At 43.3% G+C, this 23,879-nt stretch overlaps 1 protein-coding gene across 9 annotated transcripts in view; it reads right to left on the bottom strand.

Moving 5' to 3' along the window:
• CEP128 (centrosomal protein 128) overlaps positions 1-23,879 on the bottom strand; it is a 418,852-nt gene that overhangs the window by 353,031 nt on the left and 41,942 nt on the right. For 7 of the 9 annotated variants that reach the window (XM_065593463.1, XM_065593464.1, XM_065593466.1 and 4 more), the window contains one exon: positions 20,674-20,790. The exons of the other annotated variants lie outside the window; for them this stretch is intronic. In XM_065593463.1, the coding sequence (XP_065449535.1) occupies positions 20,674-20,790 (117 nt within the window). The remainder of the gene's footprint in view (positions 1-20,673; positions 20,791-23,879) is intronic. 9 annotated transcript variants of the gene reach the window in all.

The following is a 23,879-nucleotide window of genomic DNA, read 5'->3' on the forward strand; positions in this document are numbered from 1 at the left end:
ACAAGATTTTTGTGTGAATGAAGAACTTTTTGAGGGAAAACTAAGTGTCTGCTCACTGGAAGCCTACTAGGGCTCCCAACACTGCTAATGCTCGGAACACTGATCTGGAGTTAGAGAGTGGATAGCATGTGTCTTTACATCAGCAGTACATCTTAATCCACAGAAGACAACCTAGAAATCAATATACCATCTCAATTTACCAAACATGCTGTGATAAGTGAAGGGGGTGGGGAGTAGCTCCCTTTTATGGACACCCAGCCAGCCAGTTAGCTATAAAGACCTTCTTGGTGGCTGTTCTCTGCTTGCTTTACCTATAAAGGGTTAATAAAGTTACCAGGTAAAGGAAAGGGAGTGGGCACCTGACCAAAAGAGCCAATGGGAAGGCTAGAACTTTTTAAAATGGGGAAAAAAAACTTCCCTTTTGTGTCTGTTGTGTTCTCTGGGAAAGAGAGGAACAGGGAGCAGTTATGCTATGAGAAGTTTTAAGCCAGGTATGATTATAAATCATCAGATCATACCTAGAACTACTTATTTGGAACTCCCAAATGTGTAAGTAGATAGAGAATGTTTAGAAAAACGCGAGTAGGTTTATTTCTGTTTATTTCTTGGCTTGTGGACTCCTCTGTGCTAACCCCAAATGCTTTTGTTCTGCTTGTAACCTTTAAGCTGAACCTCACAAAATTTAAACATCAAGAATAATCTTCTTAAGTGGGTTTTTTAAATCTAGCAGAAGCCTAAGTTCCAGATGTATTTTCTTTCTTTTTGTTTTTAATAAAATTTACCTTTTTCAAGAACAGGATTGGATTTTTGGTGGCCTAAGAGGTTTGTGCATATGTTGTTTAATTAGCTGGTGGCAACAGCTGATTTCCTTTGTTTTTCTTTCTCAGCTCTTCCCCAAGGGAGTGGGGGGGGGGGCTTGAGGGTACCCCACAGGAAGGAATTCCCAAGTGCGCCTTTCTGGTTCCAAAAGGGGTTTTGCATTTGGGTGGTGGCAGCGTTTACCAAGCCAAGGTCAGAGAAAAGCTGTAATCTTGGGAGTTTAATACAAGCCTGGAGTGGCATGTATTAATTTTTAAAATCCTTGCAGGCCCCCACCTTCTATACTTGACGTGCCAGAATGGGGAATCAGCCTTGACATGTGCTGAATGATATTTAGGCCATTAAACAGCAATAACATCAAATTAAAAAAGCACTCCCACACCACTGGTATTACAAATATACTGCTTTATTTTATTTTCCTGGTATAGTAAAAAGAAATAGTCCATAAATATTTCAATTTAAAGAAACATAATAGGCATATGAAAGCGCTAAAAAGCATAGAAAAGAAAGTGACATTAAAATAAAGAAAATGAAAGGAACTCTCATACACATAAATCTCTTCAACTGTAAATGCAGCTACTTCAGGGTAGAGCCAACTAGGCAACCAGTTAATAGAGCAAAATAGTTGGGGAAAGGGAACATTTGGTCAATTGTATCTAGTGTGACAAAGTTCCTCCTCTATCTTGGTGGGTGCTGCACTTATTGGCGGATATTCTTGCCTCAGAGATTCACCATGTGGGTTGGGGAACAGCCCAGAGACCTTCCCCTCTGGAAGAACCCACAGTCCAGGTCAATTGGAAGGTTTGGGGGGGAACCCAGGCCCGCCCTCTACTCCGGGTTCCAGCCCAGGGCCCTGTGGACTGCAGCTGTCTATAGTGCCTCCTGTAACAGTTGCATGACAGCTACAACTCCCTCGGCTACTTCCCTATGGCCTCCTCCAAACACCTTCCTTATTCTCACCACAGGACCTTCCTCCTGGTGTCTGATAACGCTTGTGCTCCTCAGTCCTCCAGCAGCGCACACCCTCTCTCTCTCAGCACCTTGCGCCTCTTGCTCCCAGCTCCTCACACTCACACCACAAACTGAAGTGAGCTCCTTTTAAAACCCAGGTGCCCTGATTAGCCTGCCTTAATTGATTCTAGCCGCTTCTTCTTAATTGGCTCCAGGTGTCCTAATTAGCCTGCCTGCCTTAACTGGTTCTAGCAGGTTCCTGATTACTCTAGTGCATCCCCTGCTCTGGTCACTCAGGGAACAGAAAACTACTCATCCAGTGACCAGTATATTTGCCCTCTACCAGACTCCTGTACCCCACTGGTCTGGGTCTGTAACACTAGGCAGACTGTTTGTATAAACCCCACTATCAAAATATTAAAGTCTGTGCAAAGCAGACAGATGGACCATTAGTTTTTAAAATCTCACCTTAAAGACTCACACACTAGATTGCATCTGAAAACTTCTGATAATTCAACTGCTCTTATTTATTACAATGCTATCCTTGCTCTGTTCAACCTTCTACTTATTTCTGACAAAGGTAAAACCGACTCTTACTGGGTATGGGCTAGAAAGAATGGCCTTTTCATGTGTATTTGAATGAAAAGATGTTTATGGAAACAAATATTTTGTTATCTTTGCGTGTTAATGTTATAAGTTCAGAGACAGGTAGGTGACATAATATCTTTTATTGGACCAACTTCTCTTGATAGAATGGACAAGCTTTTGAGCTTTACAGAATTCTCTCTCAAGTCTGGAGAAAGTAACTAGAGTGTCTGAGCTAAATACAAGGTGGGACAAATCGTTAAGTGTAAGGGGTTCACATCTGCTTTAGGAGACCACTTACAATGAAGTGGGCAATTAAGGATTAGTAGGCAGTAGAATGAATCACAAATTTTTGTAATGAGCCATAAAACCAGGGTCTCTGTTAAGTCCATGGTTTTTAGTGTCTAGAAGAGTGACATATTTTAGCTCTCAGGCCTTTCTTGTGAAGGTGTTGTGCAGGTTTCCTTTGAGGTCAAGGAATGAGAGGTCAGAACTGGAGTGATTACCTTATGAACAGTGTTCACTCGCAAGTAACTGGGTGTTTTTCTTTTATCATTTTTCTGTGAGAGTTCCTTTGAGAGCATAGTTATTGTCTCAGCACGGCCATCCTGAGGATTTTTGGGGCCCCATGCAGTATTATTAAACTGGTGACCCTATGCCTGATGGCAGCCCAGGCTCGCATATGTATTTTAGATAAGGGTGGTCTTTTGAAGTATTTATTTACAAATGCATAACTGTTTTTGTCAGTGAAGTCAGAAACTGACAGTATATACCTGGGTGTTGGCAAATGCCTGTTAAATGGCTTCATTACCACTTGAATGACTCTTTAACAGTTTCAATGTTGTGCTAATAGGTCTGGCAGGCGGGAAGGCTTTTTCACTTTTAAGAACTAGGTCCCCTCTGGAGGAAGACTCACCAGGCTGCAGCAGCCAGCTGTGGCGGGAGCCTGCAGGAAGGGTCAGAACAGGGAGAGGAAAAGGCAGGAGGGTGGACACTAAGACGCGGGGATGCCCCAAATTTTCAGGTGCCCTACACAGCCACATATGCTGCATATGCCTAAGGACAGCCTTGTGTCTCAGTTTACTCTCATAACAGTGCTGGGGCATCTGATGCACTGGATGAGTTACACCACATGTTGTGACAGGCATGTGTAGGACCCATGGATCTTAAAAGGTGTATTGGGGTGAGGGTATGGATCATCACAGCAATGGAGATATGACTGCAGATTTTCCATCTGTTGTTATTGCAGGAGCTGGTGCCACTTTGAGTTGGTGTGCTCTTCTCTGTGGAAAGCTTGCTTCTGATGATGAGCTTGGTGAGGTTGTAGGGGTTGTTTGACGCCAGAAGAGGGGTTTGGGAAAGTTCTTTTTAAGGTTGTGGTCCCCATCAAGCATGGGTTGTAATTGTTTGATGATACCACATACAGGTTCTAGTGTGGGGTGGCAGGTGACAACTAGTGGTGTACACTCAATAGGGATTTTTTTCCCCCTCTACTGAAGCAAATTCTTCCAGTGTATTTGTGTGGCCCATTCCATGATGCAATCTACTTCTCTGGTGGCGAGTCCTTGTTTAGTGAAGGCAGTTTTAAGTGTGGTTAGGTATGTATCCCAGACTTTCTCTACTTAGCAAATTCTATGGTATCTGAGTGCTGGCTGTAGACAACAGATTTATTAGTGTGGCTGGGCTGATTACTGGATCTCTGAAGGTAACTGTGGTGATACATGGGTTTCTTTTGTATAGTCGTTTCTAGGTTTCATTGTTGAAGCTGATCATGGTGTCCAGTTGATGCTGGTAATGGAGCGTTCTAGAAAGAATTTGATGGATGGGCAGTGGTTTTTGATATAGTGGTGGAAATCTATGAGATAGTTTACGTCATCTATCCAGAGGAAGAAAATATCATTGATGTGCCTCATAGATTCATAGACTCTAGGATTGGAAGGGACCTCGAGAGGTCATCGAGTCCAGTCCCCTGCCTGCATGGCAGGACCAAATACTGTCTAGACCATCCCTGATAGACATTTATCTAACCTACTCTTAAATATCTCCAGAGATGGAGATTCCACAACCTCCCTAGGCACTCTATTCCAGTGTTTAACCACCCTGACCATTAGGAACTTTTTCCTAATGTCCAACCTAAACCTCCCTTGCTGCAGTTTAAGCCCACTGCTTCTTGTTCTATCCTTAGAGGCTAAGATGAACAAGTTTTTTCTCCCACCTCCTTATGACACCCTTTTAGATACCTGAAAACTGCTATCATGTCCCCTCTCAGTCTTCTCTTTTCCAAAGTAAACAAACCCAATTCTTTCAGCCTTCCTTCACAGGTCATGTTCTCTAGACCTTTAACCAATCTTGTTGCTCTTCTTTGGACCCTCTCCAGTTTCTCCACAACTTTCTTGAAATGCGGTGCCCAGAACTGGACACAATACTCCAGTTGAGGCCTAACCAGGGCAGAGTAGAGCGGAAGAATGACTTCTCATGTCTTGCTCACAACACACCTGTTAATGCATCCCAGAATCACGTTTGCTTTTTTTGCAACAGCATCACACTGTTGACTCATATTTAGCTTGTGGTCCACTATAACCCCTAGATCCCTTTCTGCTATACTCCTTCCTAGACAGTCTCTTCCCATTCTGTATGTGTGAAACTAATTGTTCCTTCCTAAGTGGAGCACTTTGCATTTGTCTTTATTAAACTTCATCCTGTTTACCTCAGACCATTTCTCCAATTTGTCCAGATCATTTTGACCCTATCCTCCAAAGCAGTTGAAATTCCTCCCAGTTTGGTATCATCTGCAAACTTAATAAGCGTACTTTCTATGCCAATATCTAAGTCGTTGACGAAGATATTGAACAGAGCCGGTCCCAAAACAGACCCCTGCGGAACCCCACTTGTTATACCTTTCCAGCAGGATTGGAAATCATTAATAACTACTCTCTGAGTATGGTTATCCAGCCAGTTATGCACCCACCTTATAGTAGCCCCATCTAAGTTGTATTTGCCTAGTTTATCGATAAGAATATCATGCGAGACTGTATCTAATGCCTTACTAAAGTCTAGGTCTACCACATCCACCGCTTTTCCCTTATCCACAAGACTCGTTATCCTATCAAAGAAAGCTATCAGATTAGTTTAACATGATTTGACATGTATATTGCTGGTTTCGTGTGCATTTTTCCAGAAATTCTGCCTTAAGGGGGCCCATGAAGAGAGTGTCATATTGAGGAGCCATCCTAATACCCATGGCTGTTCCCATGGTTTGGACACGTATTTGTTGTAAAATGTAAAGTTGTTGTGGGTGACAAGGAGATGGATGAATTTTGAGGACTATGATGGAGTCTGTATTGTCTGCTGGTTCAATCACTACCTGGTAGCTGGATTTCAGGAGCTGAATAGAAATCCTTTTTGTGGTGGAGAGATTGTGGTGAATGTAATGTTGGTTGAGGATTTCACAATTTTTATTTATTTATTTGCTGAAGCAACCAATGTAATGATCTAATGTGTGGTTCTGTCCACTGGAGATGTCCAGACAGATGATTCTTTTTTCTTATATGACTGTTGGTGGGGATGTGATAGTTTTGGGTGGTGACATCTTTCTTGTGAAAAAATTCCTTGAGGTGGAGTTGGTGGAATTAGTTTAGAAAGTTCTTATAAGTAATCTACTAGAACCCAATCTGAGAAGAGATTATCACAATAAGCAGGTAAACCACTTATCATTTGGGCCAAATAAATTATTATTTTATAACTCAGAATATTTATATAAATTTAAAGCGAGGTGAGAAAAAAAGATGTGGCTGGAATAATCAACAAAGAGTGTTACAATTATTTACAAGGAACTGAAGAAAATCAACCATGCAAGTTGCTACCAAAGGAATATGCCATTGCGCCTCCTACTCCACTGTACTTATTAGAAGAATGGAAGACTCTAACCATTGCCCCAAAACTGTATTCCTGGCTTTGTAGTATAAAAACATGCCTCTATCTCTAGTCTGAGCTAGAATAGGTAACAAAAAATGGTTACTATCCTTTTGAAACAATTCTTCTTCAAGATGTGTTGCTCATGTCCATTCCATGTTAGGTGTGAGTACGCTGCATGCACAGTTGCCAGAGATTTTTCCCTTATTAGTATCCGTTGGGCTGGCTCTAGTGCCCTTTGGAGCTGCATGCATATGCACCAGTATAAGGGACACTGTCAAACCCACACCCTCTCAGTTCCTTTTTGCCAGTAACTCCGACAGAGGGGTAGGAGAATGGGTTATGGAATAGATGTGAGCAACACATCTCAAAGAACAGTTACAAAAAGTTAGTAACCATTTTTCTTCAAGTGCTTGCTCATGTCCAGTCCATCCTAGGTGATCCACAAACAATACCCCAGGAGCTGGGCTCAGAGTTCATGGATGTGCTGGCTGCAACGCTACTCTCCCAAAACTGGCATCGTCTTGGGCCTGTTGGGTGATGGCATAGTGGGATTCGAAGGTATGAACTGACGACCAGGTTGTGGCTCTGCAGATGTCCTGGATTGGTACCTGCACAAGAAACACTGCTGACAATGCCTGGGCTCTTGTGGAATGAGTGGTCACAATGGCCAGAGGCGGGATGCTTGCCTGCTCGTAGCAAGCCCAAATATAGGCAGTTATCCAGGATGAGATTCTTTGGGCTGACACAGGTAGCTGCGTCATCCCTTCTGCTATTGCTACAAAGAGTTGTGTGGATTTGTGGAAGGGCTTAGTCTTCTCAATATAAAAGGTGAGGGCCTGCCTAACATCCAACATATGAAGCAGTTGTTCCTCAGAGCTTTTTTGAGGTTTTGGGAAGGAGACAGGTTGAAAGATGACCTGGTTGTTGTGGAATTGTGACACCACCTTTGGCAGGAAGGCTGGATATGGGCGCAGTTGGCCCTTGTCCTTGAAGAACACCGGATAAGGTGGTTCTAACGTAAGGGCCCTGATCTCAGAGACCCTTCTGGCCGAGGTAATCGCCACCAGGAAGGCAACCTTGCAGGAGAGAAGTAGTAGCGAGCACAACATTAACTGCTCAAAAGTAAGCCTTGACAGGACCAGCTTTAAGTCCCATGGGAGATGGGGGGGTGGTTTGCAAACTTGAGGACAGAGTCTTTCCAACCCCTGGAGAAACCAGACAGTCATTTTGTGAGAAAACACTGATATGCCACGTACTGCAGGATGAAAGGCCGAGATGGCTGCCAAATGAACCTTAATAGACGAGCGTGCTAGACCTTGCTGCTTTAGGTGGAGCAAATAATCCAAGATCAACTGAAGAGAAGATTGAGATGGAGAGAGATCCCGTTCGGAGGCCCAACAAGTGAAACGTTTCCACTTGACCAAGTAGGTAGCCCTCGTGGAAGGCTTCCTACTAGCTAGTAAGACATGCTGAACTTGTTCCGAGCAGGCCTGTTCTTCAGGGTTCAGCCATGAAGCATCCATGCAGTCAAGTGCAGGGAAGCAATGTTCGGGTGAAGCAACCGGCCATGGCCTTGTGAAATCAAGTCTAGGTGGAGTGGGAGCGAGAGTGGCACTGCTACCAAGAGGTCCAGAAGCATGCCAAACCAATGCCAGCATGGCTATTCTGAGGCTATTAGGAAGATTCCTGCGTTGTCCCCTGTTTGATTTTCAGAAGAACCCTGTGAAGCAATGGGATTGGGAGAAAGACATATAGTAGTCAGTCTGCCCACAAGAACAGGAAGGTGTTGGAGAGGGAGCCTGCGCAGCAAACAGAACTAATGGCATTTTCTGTTCTGCCTGGAGGCAAACAGGTCCACCTGGGGAGGCCCCAACTTTTGGAAGATGACACTGATGAACTCTGGGTGAAGACACCACTTGTGGTGAGAAGAGAGGGACCAGCTGAAATGATTCACCAATACGTTCCAGGCTCCTGGGAGATGAGACACCTCAAGATGAATGGAATGTTTCACACAGAAGTCTCATAGACCAATGGCCTCCTGACACAGGGTAAAGGACTGAGCCCCTCCTTGCTTGTTGATATAGAACATGACCGCTGTATTGTCTGTCAGAACTTGAATCACCTTGCCTGAGACCTAGGGAAGAAATACTTGGCATGCCAGGCGCACTGTCATGAGCTCCCTGACATTTATGTGAAGAGAGAATTCTTCCCGGGACCAGAGGCCAAATCCTGAGGTATTGAGATGGACTCCCCACCCAACGTTTGACGTATCCAAGACTAAAAGACACCAATAATTGTGAGGCAACGAAGGGCACCCCCATCATTACTAAACTTGGTTCTCTCCACCAGCCCAGGGAGGTGAGGACCGAGATGCAGGGGGAATACCGTAAGTGCTAAGTCCAAGTGGTGTCTGCAGTGCTTCGGGAGTACACTGATGCTAGCCACATCTGGGGGAGAGACTGAGGAGCAGCCTTGCATATTGAACCACATAAGTGCAAGCCATGATGAGACCCAGTAGCCTGAGGAACACGCAAGCTGTCGTATTTGGATGGGCCATTACCTTGGATATCAGGTTTGCCATGGTCTGGAAGTGGGTCAAGTCAAGTACAACCCCAATAAATTCTATTCTCTGAACCAGGAAAAGAGTTGACTTCTGCTTCTTTATCAGCAGGCCCAGCACCCTGAAGGTGGTTCAGACTATGCTGATGCTGTCTTGCACTTTAGCCTGCAGCCGAGCTTTGATCAATCAGTCATTGAGGTACAGGTAGACCTGAACATCACACCACCTGATGAAGGCTGCTACAACCGCTATACACTTCATAAAAATCCTTAGGGCTGCCAATAGACTGAAGGGAAAGGAAGGGAATTGATAGTGGCAATGACACACTACAAACTTAAGAAATTTTCTGTGGCTACGGAAGATAGAAATATGAAAGTATGTTTTCTTTAACTCAAGGGCAGCGTACCAGTTTCCTGGGTCCAGGGAGGGAATGATGGAAGCCAGGGAGCCCATGCAGAATCTCAGTTTCTTGAGATATCCATTGAGGGGCTAGAGATCCAAGATGAGGGTGGAAGCTGGCAGGGAGAGCTGGATAAAAACTGAAGGGTATATCCAACTGTCACTGTACTCAGGAACCATCAATCCGACATTATGGATGCCCAAGCAGGGCCGAAGAGAGAGAGAGACACTCCAAAAATGAAAGGGGAGGCGGATCTGAAACGGCAACTGGTACAGCGCCCTCACAAGCACCTTCAAAAGGCCTGTGTAGCTGGATGGACACCCGCTCCTGCCCTAAGGGCTTGAAAGAGGGTTGCAGGGGTAAAAGCAGCCCTGGAGAGGGCTGCAGCTCTAAAAGCTGGGCTGATTGGGGAAGCGGCTGCAGCTGGGCCACACTCCAATCAGGCCACAGCTGGCCTATATGAAAAGGCTGGGAGCCAGGAGCTCAACAGTGTCTCTCTCTCTCTGCGTTCAGAGCGAGAAAGGCCTGGCTGCAGGGACCTAAGCAAGGAACCTAGATTGGAGCAGGGCTGGGGAAAGGCCAAGGGAGCCGGGGATCTCCGGCCTAGGAAAGCCCCAGGCTGCAGGCCTGGTAAGGCCTATTAGGTACTAGGTTGCAGGGAGCAGCCCATGGGTAGGCAGAGGCAGCAGGTCCGAACCCCTTTGCCTGTGATGAGTGGCTGATATTGCAGTCTGCCCCAGTGAACGGGGGCTAGATGGAGACTGGGCAGTAGCCAAAACTGAGGCGAAGTGGGGATAGTGGGTGGGGGATCCCCTGGGAGGGGGAGACCCAGAACTGGGGGGGTACTGCCAGGGGGCAGCACCCAGAGAAAGGGGCACCGGGGTCCTGGAAGGGACACGGGGGCCAAGCGGCAAGCGGGACACCGGCCTGCAGAGGGCACTCCGGAGGCTGGAAGAGCTAATTCCCGAGACGACCAGCAGGAGGCGCAACAGGGGTGAGTCCCGACATTGCTACAGCCTCCTACAAAACTATCTCTGAGGCCCTGACTGGGAGGCTGAGGTATGCAGGAGTGGTTGGAGCCTTTGATAACCTCGGCCCTTTCTTTTGTAGGGCTCCTGTTTTGGAGATCCCGAGAATCCAGGAGGCTGCTGCAACCTGAAGTGTTTTCTGTAGGCAGACTGAGCGTACAGGCCTAAGGATCATAGGGTGGCCCTTGAGTCCTTCAGTCCATTAAGTCTCCTGTCTGTCTGCTCCCCGAAAAGGGAGGAGCCTTCAAATGGGAGTCCTGAATTGTGGGGAAAGCTGGAGGACTGGAACCAGAAAGAGCGCCTCATGGTGACCATAATGGCCATTGTCTTGACCACCAAGTCAGCAGCATCCAGAACCACCTAAAGAGATGTCCTGGCATGTTCTTACCCGAGGCAGGGAGTCTTTGAACTTATTCAGGGAGGCCCATAGATTAAAATTGTATCTCCCAAGCAAAGCTTGCTGATTGGCATATACATTTGTAGGCTACACGTGGAATAAACCTTTCTTCCGAAAAGGACCAGTTTCTTAGTGTCTTTTTGTTTCAGGGTAGCACTCGACTGGCCCTGACTGGCCCTTTTGTTAGCTGCAGATAACCTCAGGGACCCAGGGGGAGGGTGCGAGTACGGTAATTGAACCCACTTGCTGGAACATAATACTTTTTTTCTGCCTCTTTGAAGCAGGAACCAGAGAAGGAGGAGTTTGCCATAGGGCCTTGACTGGTCCCATCACCGCCTCATTGATGGGCAGGGCCACTTTGGATGGAGCTGCTACAGTCAGGACATCAATGAGGCTGTGTGATGTTGCTGAGCTCTTCTATCTCCAAGCCCAGGATTGAAGTGACCCACTTCAGAAGGTTCTCATGGGCCCTGAAGTCATCCTGGGGAAGTAGGCTGCTGGGACCTGCAACAGCCTCATCTGGGGGGCAGGAGGAGAAGGCTTGCACCAGAGGAAGGGCTCCTTCCTCTTCTTCAGCTATGTCCACTGGAGGCATGTCCTGGATTTCGTTACCGGGGCCAGTACTGGAGTCTGGATCCGGTGCCGAGCAGGAGGGATCAGTAGCCCATCTCTCTGAGGCCACCGAGGAGGAGCAGTGGGAGGCAGGCCCCAGTACTAGGGGAACCCCCAGGGGTTCCAGTAGGGCCACTGCATTGGCCAGTGATGCACTGGCCAGATGCCCACAGAGGGACCAGCAGTGAAGTTTGATGGTGTGTAGGCTGGGTACTGGTGGTGGGCTTTTGGCAGTACATAGGGTTTCCCTTTGGACTCCAAAGAGGATTCCTCTCTCGGGGACCAAGGTACCTGCTTCCGCTTCCATCTGGTGTTGGGGGTTCCGGGGACTAGTGGTGTGCCGGGGAGTGGGATGCTAGGATCAATAGGACTTGCCCCTGGATGGTGCTAGGAGACCTGGTGCCAGGAAGGCGCCTGATGCAACCTGTTCCCTCCTGCTTCCGGATGAGGTTGGAGGGACTGGAAGAGAGAGAAGATCCTTAGCTGCCTGGAAAGCCTCTGGGGTTGACAGCACTTTCAGTCCACCCATACCGCAGTGGCTCCCTGGTGTCATTGGAGGTTCCCGCACTGGACTCAACTCCATTGTCGATGGTGCCAATGCGGGTCCAGGGATAGAAGAGTGGCCTGGCATGGGTCTCACTCCCTCTCCCTGCCTGTCTGTCATCTGCACTGGTGAGCACCCTCTCTCAGTGCACTGCTTTTTGTGCTTCTTCCTCAGCACCAGGGATGGAGAAGAGTGCTGAGAAGAATTCAGTGCCGGCGGAGTGCTTCACATCAATGCCGAAGTACTTGGTGTCCAATAGGTGTGGCTCAGTTCTGAGACAGGTCTGAGGGTGGCTTCCATGAGGAGAGTCTTTAGTCTGATGTTTCGGTCCTTCTTAGTCTGGGATCTGAAGTCCTGACAGATTTTGCACTTAAAATGATACCTCACAAGGCATGCTTTGTACAAAACACATCATAATCATATCACCATAGCAAATATGGGGTGCCAGGCTGTTGCTTTGGGGTATACCAGTGTTACACCAGTGCATACACGTGCAGCTCCAGAGGGGCTAGAGCTGACCCAACAGATACCACTAAGGGAAAAATCTCCAGCAACAGTGCAAGCGGCGTGCACACACCTAGCATGGAACGGACACGAGCAAGCACTCGAAGAACTATTTTGATTCATATAGTGCCACTGATGCACACAGCATTTTAACAAAATATAAACAGACAAGTCTTTTTGCCAAAGAGCTTGTATTCTCAGTAAGTAGCATGTAGTAAGTAAGTGGTGTGGGAGCAGGAAGAACTGCTAGAGGATTGATTGCACATTTTGTTGCTTCTGTAGGCCAAGCTCACTGAACACTCCAGGGACTCCTTGCATTCCTCCATTCTCGTCCACAAACGCCCTGCGTCCCACCATCCCGTCCCCCTCTACTTCAAGTACTCACTGCATCATCCCCATCTCCTCCCTCATGTCAGGGCCTCTGTATGCCCCCCAATTTCCTCCTGTCCTCCACTCCCAAAGTCTTCCCCATTTCTCTCTTCCTTTCCCATTTAAACAAACAGCTTGACGGCATGCCTCTGTTTGTAAAGACTCACAAGATCAGCCAAACAAAGATCATATGATTTTTAATGTAAGTTGCATATGCATCATCTTAATGCTAAAAACTAGTTGTGCATATTTATGTTTCTCTTTCTAACTAAAGAAAACAGTTTGGAAAAAATGTTTTTCGAGGAGGAAAGCAAAGCTGCACTGTATACATTTACTGTATTTTCTGGTGTATAAGACTACCTTGTAACCCAGGAAAATCTTCTCAAAAGTCGGGGGTCGTCTTATACGCCGGGTGTTGTCTTATAGGGCGGGTGCTGAAACTTCCAAGCCGGACTGGAGAATCTGCAGTCACCGCATATGGTGGGGGGAGCTCAAAAACGGCCGCGGCATCCCCGCCGTATGCGGCGACCATATGAAAGCAGCAAGGGCGGAGCAAGCTGCAGGCGTCCGGGACGCCCGGGGTATGGAAAAAAGAGAGAGAGCGGCGCTGTGCCCAGAAAAACACGCGGTAGCGCAAACACGCCTCTTTCACCCGTCTGGCCCGCCCTTGTATCCTATTACCTCCTTCTCTGCCTCTCAGATCTCGCTCCTGAGGACTGCAGTGAAGCGGCACAGGCACGCATGTGCGAGATCTGAGAGGCAGAGAAGGAGGTAATAGGATACAAGGGCGGGCCAGATGGGTGAAAGAGGCGTGTTTGCGCTACCGCTCTGATAGTCTTGGAGACAGGGAGGGCTGGGCAGGCAGGGAGAGCTGACCAATCCAAGCAGGCTTTGTATACAACAACCAGCCAATCGCCAGTAAGGTACATCGCTGTTGTATACTGGGTACCACATACAGTACAGCACCAGTATCTGTACCTGTTCATACAGTATAGCACCAGTACATACAGTACAGTATACAAATTTCCAACAGTCAAAACCCCATCATGGCTCCACCAGCAAGAAGAAAGAAATATGAAGCCAGTTTCAAACTTAAAGTTGTAAACTTTGCCATGGAACATAATAACTGCGCTGCTGCAAGACAATATGGAGTAACAGAAAAGATGGTTCGGGACTGGAAAGCAAATGAAAAAGCATTAAAGAGTATGCCAAGGGGTAAGTGTGCATTAAGAAGAGGCACCCCACATTGGCCAGAACTCGAAAAACATGTAGCAGACATGGTGAATGAGCATCGCCAAAACGGTTATGTAGTGACACGAAATAAAATAAGTTTGTTTGCACTTCAGTGGGCCAAATCTAACCCAGATCACAGCAACAGATTTAAGGCCACTGTATCCTGGTGTACTAGATTCATGGGAAGGCATAATATGGTACTGAGGCAAAAGACGAAAATTGCCCAAAAATTACCTGCAGATCTTGATAGCAAAGTAAATAGTTTCCATCGATACGTAATACAACAGCGCACTAAACATGGCTATGCGTTAAGTAGTATTGGAAATATGGATGAAACTCCAATTAATTTTGATATGGTTGGAAATAAAACTGTCCATCAAAAAGGTGAAAAAACAATTTTAATTAAAACAACAGGACATGAGAAGTCCAGTTTTACAGTGGTACTAGGATGCACAGCTGATGGCGCCAAACTGAGACCAATGATTATTTTTAAAAGAAAAACAATGCCGAAACTCAAGTTCCCTGTTGGTTGTTTTGTACATGTGAATGAAAAAGGCTGGATGGATGAAGAAGGGGTAAAGCTATGGCTTGATAATGTATGGAGCAGGCGACCAGGTGGACTTATTCAAAAATATAGTCTACTGGTGTGGGATATGTTCAGGGCTCATTTAACTCCCAGCACCAAGCAAAGGCTTGCAAGACTAAACACAGATGTGGCAGTTATTCCTGCAGGATTGACATCGTTGGTACAGCCACTGGATGTGTGCCTAAACAAGCCATTTAAAGATCGCATTCGAGAACAGTGGAATGAATGGATGGTTAGCGGTGAAAAGTCATTCACAAAAGGAGGAAACATGCGTGCTCCACAGTTGGATGTTTTGTGCAAGTTTGTCATAAAAGCCTGGAATGATATTGATGCAGAAACAGTAATCAAGTCTTTCAAGAAGTGTGGCATATCAAATGCATTAGATGGTATGGAGGACGACTACTTGTGGCAAGATGAAGAGGAAGCCGAAGCTGAGACCACACCATCTGATACGGAATTCGATCCATACGATGACTGCCTTACAAATGTATCACAAGATGTCATTGATGTACTTATGATATCAGATGACGAACAGGAGGATTTGGAAGGCTTTTAAAGGGAAACTGTCATGCCAGCAAAACCTGTAAAAATACCATAGCTTGCAGTTATGATGGGCGTTGCTAACTCGCCAGGGACTTGCCCGGCACTTGCTCTCTCTCTATTGTTTATCTTCCTCCTATCATCATCAGTTCCAGTTTGGTTGACAGCTTAGAAAACAAACAGCATGGCAGCTCCCATGGGTTTATTGTCTTATCCTTCCTTTCAGCTTTAGAGTGAATTAGGAAAAGTTTAATCCACTTGCACTGTTTTATGTTTACATGTTTGATGACAAACAGCCTTATGTTTATAAGTGACAGTTTTCCTGCTAAGTACCTGCATGTCATAAGCATTTGAATTAAAATTACCATATTGAAATCAAATCTGATGTTTTTTTAATTTTTATTTGGTGTGCGTTGGAAGAGGGGTAGTCTTATACGGCGAGTATATCCCAAACTCTATATTTTAACTGGAAAAGTTGGGGGTCGTCTTATACACCCAGTCGTCTTATACGCCGGAAAATACGGTATTTAAAGTCTGTCTTCACATTGGGGTGGACTTTAATCATGATTTAAATCAGCAAGCAGGAAACCTTGATTTAAGCCATCGATTTTCATCATGTTTTGAATTTGTACTTTTTAGTTCTTTTCCTAAGGGATGGTAGATTCTCATTTGTTGGTAACCATTAAAATGAGTTGATTTACAACTAGATATCCCTATAAACTAAATTTGGTGCTTCTTTTTGCTAACCAAGAGTATACGTGATATCTATAAGAATTTATTTAAGCAACTGTTGCTTCATTTACATTTATTCTGATTCATTTGATACTTATTATTTTAGAAAATGGTGTATGAAGCATGTCATATACTGATAGTAAATTTTTTACTTGTGATTTGCATCCAGCTCTATTTGGATGGAAATTCAAATTTAATTAAAATGCCCCAAACCAGCATTTTTTAAATTAAATAAAACTACCTTAAATGCACTGGAAACCTAAGGAAAAAAGGGATTAAAAAGTTTATCAAAATATGTTTTGCATTTAAAACTACTTGATTTATTAAACAAATGAAGTATTATCTGTAGTTAGGTAACTGAACTGATTATTTCTTGTCACTGTGTCTTTCAAGATTTTAAAACTAGTAGATCTCATCCTCCCACATCCCACACCAAGTTTTTAATCATAGATTGGTAGAGGAAAACAAGCCTCTCTTCTTTTTCAACCCCCAATTTTTTTTAACTTTGAATGAACGAGTCCTAAACTAGCTGAATAAACAGAAATGAAAAAAATATTGTTGCTGCATTTGCAGAAGAGGCTACTTCTGTCAAAAGCTGATCTAGCACTTCAACAGACTCTGGTTCTAGATGCTTAGGCAGTGATTTGCATCAAAGTAGTATGACATTTTTAAAACCTTGTACAAAATATTTTGTATTTAATCTAAATGATTTTAATAGATTATAAATTTAGGTCTTAAAGGCTGTTAATTTCAAATTCAATTTTAAATAGATTTATTTTAAAAAATAAACCTGTATTTAAATAAAAAAATCCATCAATTTTTATCCACCCTGCTTCACATGCACATAATGTCTAAACATTATTAGTAATCACGAGCTCAGAAACAAAGGAAACAAATACTACTAATAAAATAATGTAATCATACCAGCCACATCATATAGAAAGAGACTCAAAAATATGGCTTAGCTGTTAAATTTGAAGATGAAAAATATTCCTAATACATTCTATATAACACACTGTCATGTCACTTTTTAAAAAAAAAATCAAATCATTTAAGGATAGCAACATGGTAGAATAAAAATAATAAATCTGAACATTCAAAAATGGAAAACAATCACTGAAAAAAGATATTAGTCATGTTCAGCTAGGCTCTGCAAGTATGCAATTGCATTTGTTAAATTTAGAATGATGGCTTTTGTAGGATAGTGAAACACTGACAAGTAGTGGCCAGTTGCCTTCATTGCATTCTCTTCAATATTTACCAGCATCAACATTTAAATCTTTAAATGATCTCTCAGTTACAAAAGCTGAAAGGCATATTTGAGCTGGTTTGATTTAATGAATGTAACTAATATCATTACCTAAATTATACAGTCACAACTAGTTTAGAAACATTCCTTTATAAACCATTCAGCCCCAATATTGAATTGAGATATTTTGGGACAATTAATATTTCCCATTTCAGGGCTCTATTTTTAGTAGCAATATTTTGAAAAGTGTCTTGAAAAACAAAAAGGACTTTTCTTTTATTCATCTGTGAGAAACTTTTTAAAAACTTCCTGTATGTTTTTCATGCTGTTTTACAAAAGATGAAGGGTAAAATTCTGGTCCTACTGAAGTCAATGGAAGTTTTGCCATGGATTTCAACAGAGCCAGGATTTCACCCAAAGAGTCATATTGATATTTTATAACTCAACCTTTCGAGCAGGTTAATCAGTTAAATACGAACATTTAAAAGTCTTTTAGTGAAATTAAGTCTATTGTGCCTGAAAGAGTGTAACGAATTCTCATATCCAAATGCACAAATCAGAGATTGCAAGTTACACAGCTATAAGGTCTGGGACTTGCTATATTCTGTTCTGGACAAATGTCAAACACACAGCAAACTAAGGATATAGCAAAATAGTGATATAGTTCTGTTAATCTCCTGCGGGACTGGAAACCAATACTTTATAAGCATATTATGAAGTATTAATATATAATAATAGCGGGTTCTGCTAAAATTGACATTTTGGAGACACTACTGTAAAATGTTTATTGGCAACTCAATACAAATACTTTGGGAACTAATAAGTCTTCTCATGAGCTAGCCCTGAACCAGCAGTGACTAGGGGAAAAGGTGCTGATCCCTGCCACATCTTAAAAAACTAAAACATTCCCACTATTATGTACCTGACCTTTTGAAACCACTATACACAACATCAAAAAGAAATTTCTCCCTATAAAGGCTGGTATCACCAGGCAGGAGCTTCACCTCAGCTCCAAAGCATGAGTTGTCACACACACGCAGTCTCAGTCAAGGAGGTTTATCTTCTTAACAATGGTTAACAAACAGAAAACAATCTTAACTCAATCCTTGGCCTCAGGGCCACCCTCCCAGGGGTCTCTAGCACTCCAGATCCTGGCAGGTTCCCAGCCTCAATCAGCTCCACTCCTTGCATGGAGTAACAGCCATGCTTCCCTGAACCCCTGGCCCCTTGCTCCAAGGACACACCAGAGGAACTAGCTCCACTCCTGTGTGGCTTTCCCTTTCTGGAACTCGATCTGCCTCAGTCCTTCCTCCTCCAGCTGTCTGCTAGCAGCCCTTTATAGGCTCCATCTTTAATTAGCTGGATTGGGCTCATCTGCTTTGATCCAGGGTCACTGGGCTTCATCTATCTACAGGGACCAGCTACCCTGTGACAGATGGTTAATGTTTTATCTGCAATTAGGGGGATGTCTCTTCCAGTACTGGTAACAAGATAAAGAGCCTCTCTCTTCAAGTCCAGCCCTGGTCAGCAGTAGCAAAAAGTCAGCACCATCTACTGGCTATTCTGCGGTCTAGTTTGTAGGAAATAAGTTGGGGGATCTCAGTACAATTCCCAGTGGACAGATGTCCATCACAAAACCTACCACTAATCAGGGCCGGTTCTAGGTTTCTTGCCGCCCTGCCGCCCCAGCGCTGGGCTCTCCCCCCACCCCACCCCACCCGCACCCTCTGCCGCCCCAACCCTGGGCTCTCCCGCCCCATCCCACCCGCACCCTCTGCCGCCCCAACCCTGGGCTCTCCCCCTCCATCCCACCCGCACCCCCTGCCGCCCCAACCCTGGGCTCTCCCCTTCCATCCCACCCGCACCCCCTGCCGCCCCAACCCTGGGCTCTCCCCCCACCCCACCCGCACCCCCTGCTGCCCCAACCCTGGGCTCTCCCCCCCACCCCACCCACACCCCCTTATGGACAATCTTCAGTGAGCTCCATACAGGGGGACCCTTGGCCTGTCCAGAATCCTACACACTTCTGTAGGGGATACAAACCTGCAAAGTTCATTTCAGGATCGGGGCCTTTGACAATGAGCCACTGCCAATGATCCATCTAATCACTATTTCAAAGCATGAAGTAGGATTCAAGTACTAAAATGTTCTTTTTCAAAATTATCCTCAAATGAATTTTGTCCAAACTGCTGTTTAATAAACTCAGCAAAGTGTTTAGAGATTATGTTGTTCTACCTTCACCAGAAGATGCAATAGCATAAAATTTAACATCAGCCATTAAAAGTGCAACAGATTGTTCCAAAGTGCTGTAACAAAGATTATGGAAGCAGACATCTTGCTCGGGAAACATACACACAGAACACATTCATCATTAGCAAAACATCAGTCTTCAATTTGAAAATGAATTCCCAACTGTCAAAATGTCCTTAAGGTAAATCATTACTCCTTACAAAGGGCAAAAAAGGAAATGTATTTATGTCAGCAGGTAATAGTACCAAATCACATATCAAACAGCTCTCATTAAACATCTGTCCACGAAATGGACAGTAACACAGTCTGAAAATTGAAGAATATTTGAAAGAATTTTTCTCTCAGAAAAGCCTAAGAAATACTTTCCTCTTCTGAGAGCCCTAATGAAGCACTCTCACCCATCTCTCACTATCTACAAGGGAGGAAGGGGAGGTAGAAATGTAAAGCTGTTACTGACATCCAATCGGCAAAGTACTAAAAACGTTTTGATAAGCATAACATACTCTTTTAATAGGGAAAAAAGTTATCTTCTTAAATATGACCATTAAGGAGAATTTATAGCCCTCTACAAAATAGGAAGTGTCAATATAAATTAATCCACTTCAGTTTCCACTGCACTGTATAATCCACAGTTGCTTTTTAAAAAGCACACAAGTCACCACTTAAAGTGACAAAATATTAAATTAAACATTTCATATCAGCAGTGATCCCCATTGTACAGTCAAAGATGGGATTCCAAATCATAGCTCAAACTCTTAGTCAAATAAAAAATTAGAATGCAAAATATTCAGTCTTCCTGGTTTCTCATGTGTTAGTTTTGGAAGCAAGCTCCTTGCCTCTCTTTTGTGTATTTTACACATTTTTTAAAGAAAGAGGGAAAAAAGGTCAGGGAAAAATTCTCCTAATTTTCTTTTCTAAAATGAACAATAATTGAGGTCTTCTCCTCAACACTATTCTTGTGGCTCACCACATTTAATTCACTTTGAGAGCAAATGATTTCACAGCACCAGAAAGGTGCCTAACTAGTACATTATATTTAATTGGCCCACGTTATATTTAATTGGCCCATAGAACAGTACTCAAAAAGTGATTGCTCACTATTCCTAAATAGATCAATTTTAGAATAAAAAAAACAGTACAAACATTTTTAAATGGATCAAACCCAGGAACCGGTCTTTTTCTTAGGATCTGTGTGCCACTAACAAGAAATATTTAACACTAGCAACACTGCATCAGGGAATGACAGTCTCTATAGATTATTGCTGTCCAGGGGTATATCCAGCAGAGCTTGTTAATGTACATACTTTTAACCATGGAAGAGTGACACTTGACCCCTTGCTCCCTTGTCTGAGCGAGGCTCACAAGTACAGCAAGAATTTAACTGAACTATCTTGCATACCTCCTGCAACTGCACAGACATATGTCCTAGTTGGTCCTGGCGTCTTTCTACCACCTGCCTTTCTGTGCGCATTTCTTGTTCTATCTCTTGAAGTCTTCTCTCTACCCGCTCTGACACCTTCCCAAAAAAAAAAAAAAAAAAAAGATTACCATTAGAAATTTTTTACACATAGCAAAAGCATTTTTTTTTTTTAAGAGTGGAGTGGTGTAGGAAAAGAAAAGGAAGACAGTTTATAAAATCGGATTTGAAAGTTGATGGAAAATAACCACTTTGGGGAGCATTCTTACTCAAAATCACAAAGATTCAAAATGGAATAAGACCTGTTATCCTGCCAGTCTACCCTACTCTGATCACTGCAGAATTTGTCTCTATAGTATATGTACTGATTGCTTTGACCAGTCAAGTGTTAAATAACTCTAGTGATGGGACTTCCACCTTTTTCAGCATGGTACAGATGACGGGGCACTGGACTGGGATGCAGGAGCCCTGAGTTCTATTCCCAGCTATGTCACTAGCCCCATTAAACTTGTGCAAGTCACCTAACCTCTGTGCCTCAATTTCCTCACCTGTACTAATCTCATTTGTTAAGTGCTTTGAGATCCGCTGCTGAAAAGCTCTATAGAAGAGGTAGGTATCATCATCACCGAATATCAGTTTATTAAACCTCACTATTAAGAAAGTTTTCCTAATATTCTGTTGAATCCAAGGTCAGCACTAATATGAATACACGAATCATTTGCTACAACTGGCTTCCCTCTTGGATTACAGGTACAGTAACTGGAACTGAAACTAAAATAGAATAATTCTATGGTATCTTCAATTGAATCCACTAGCAGAGAGCGCCCTCTAGTGAGCTATGTGAATTGAATCTGCAATGAAATTTGATGTCCTGACTATACAGTTTATTTTTTACTGTTCTCTATAATTGTAATGAATACAGAATATAAGACTGGCTTAAAAATGTGTTTTGCAAGCACCAGATTATTAAAATACTGTTCTGTAACTATCAATTTCCTGTTAACTGATCAGCTAAAGGTTAGACAAGGTGGGTAAGGTAATATCTTTTATTGGACCAACTTCTATTGGTGAGAGAATAGTGTTGGTTCAATAAAAGATGGTACCTCACTCACCTTGTCTCTCCAATATCTTGGAACTGACATGGCTAAAACTATATGGCATACAGCTAAAAGTTAATCAGCTAAAAATAAAGCTAATGTAAGAAAAGGTACATCTTTTAAATAACTTTGTTGCAGAGACACAAAATGCTGAGATTGATAGAATACTCTCCATCAGTATGGAAGAGAAAATGATAGTTTTAGAAAACTAGGGACGCAATAACATTCACCCTCACCAAAAAAAATATAAGATGAAAGTAACTCTTGAAAGCTCTGAGGACTCCAAATGACATACAGTCACACTACATGTTAAGGTTTCATTCATTGACTGGCACTATGTACTCTCAAAATGAACTCTGAAAATGTCTTTTTTTAGGTAAAGATGTAACAGATTAGCTATTTTATTAACAGAATATTTTCCATTTGAGGGCTTTACTGGTTCTGGTTTAAGACTTCTAATTTTGTTTTTAGAGATGCATGTGTTGTGGAATTACAAACTGACTCCCAATATTTAAATAATACAGGTCCTAGGGTTTACTGTTGTCTAATGCATAGAAGCTGCAGAAAATACATTCAATAATTTTCTTTTGTTCTCCCTCTGATATGCTATATAGCTAACAAAAGTGCCTCTGCTATTAGGATGAGATTATTTGCAGGCTACTGGGTCAGAGGACTTAGATGAACTGACCTGGCCCTATTCTGCCAGAGAAGATCCCATCGTGCTCTGTCTTCAAAATTTACTTTGCAGTGTTACCATTAGTAAATGGAGCTAGCTAGCTAGCTGCTGCTTTTTTTTTTGACACACTAAACTTCTGCTACAAATAATTTATTGCAAGTAGGAAGATCCAGATGTAGGAATGTAGTTATAATATTTGCATGTTTCTTGCTCAAAATCTACACTAGGCCTTGAAATATCTCTGAATTGTCCCCCAGTTTTTCCCCCTCATGCAGAGCTGATGAGAGGGGAAAAAGACGTGTCCAATATCACAATATCAAATAGCAAGTCTGTGACACATCCAGGAAAATAACCAAGGTTTGATTCCCAGTCCTTTAACCATTAAATCAGTGTTACCTCCCATGTGTTGAATGTTATACAATACATACACATGAAAATATTTGATTAGTAATTAGATAGATTAGATAGCTAGGCATACTGATAAAAGGTATGACTATAGGATTTATTTATATTCTTGGTCAGCAGAATTCTGTAGTATTTTAAAGGTCCATTCTAGTGAAAGGCCCTATTGAATTCTGTAACAGGAAATGTGACATCTACAGTATGTTTTTGTTTTGGGTTTATAATGATGATAATGATCATGGTTAATTAACAGAGCCTGGATATGTTTAAAAAAAAATACTATCAGTGAACGCAAGGTAAAGCATAATACACAGAGCCAGATTCTGTCCTCTGGTACATATGTATACAACACCCATAGACTTAATCTAGAATGATTAATTACTACAAATTAGCAAGTACAAACAAAAATTAAAAGAACCATGTGTCACACAACATTTAAGTTTTTATTTTGACAACTGCAGCTTAGTTTTAATTATTATATTTATAATACTACACAATATGTTAATAAATATTATGTAGTATAGTTTGCAAAAATAATGAAGGCTTACAGTATTTATGAGACACCTCAGTTCAGCACTATCCTTGCTGGGAACTGGGGAATGAATGCTCTAACTTTTTTAGAATGGTTTATAAAGTATGCAAATTAACAAGGTTGTGACACTGCACCCCATATTATTCATAGTGATTTATTATTATACAATTATTACCTAATTATGATGTATTTTATGCATAGGGTTGTCAACCCTCCGGGTTTGCCGCAAGTCTCCTGGAATCGAGCTCTATCTCCTGGAGGCTACTGAAGCCAAACCAGAAGATTTTAGGCCTCTAAAAGTCCGGTGGCGCAGCGGGGCAAAGGCAGGCTCCCTGCCTGCCCTGACCCCACGCCGCTCCTGGAAGCGGTCGACTTGTCCCTGCGGCCCCTGGGGGGATGGGACAGGGGTCTCCGTGCGCTGTCTGCACCCCGATCACCAAGTCCGCAGCTCCCATTGGCAAGGAACTGCGGCCAATGGGAG

Source organism: Chrysemys picta, chromosome 4 (assembly GCF_011386835.1).
Source record: "Chrysemys picta bellii isolate R12L10 chromosome 4, ASM1138683v2, whole genome shotgun sequence".
NCBI lineage: Eukaryota > Metazoa > Chordata > Testudines > Emydidae > Chrysemys > Chrysemys picta.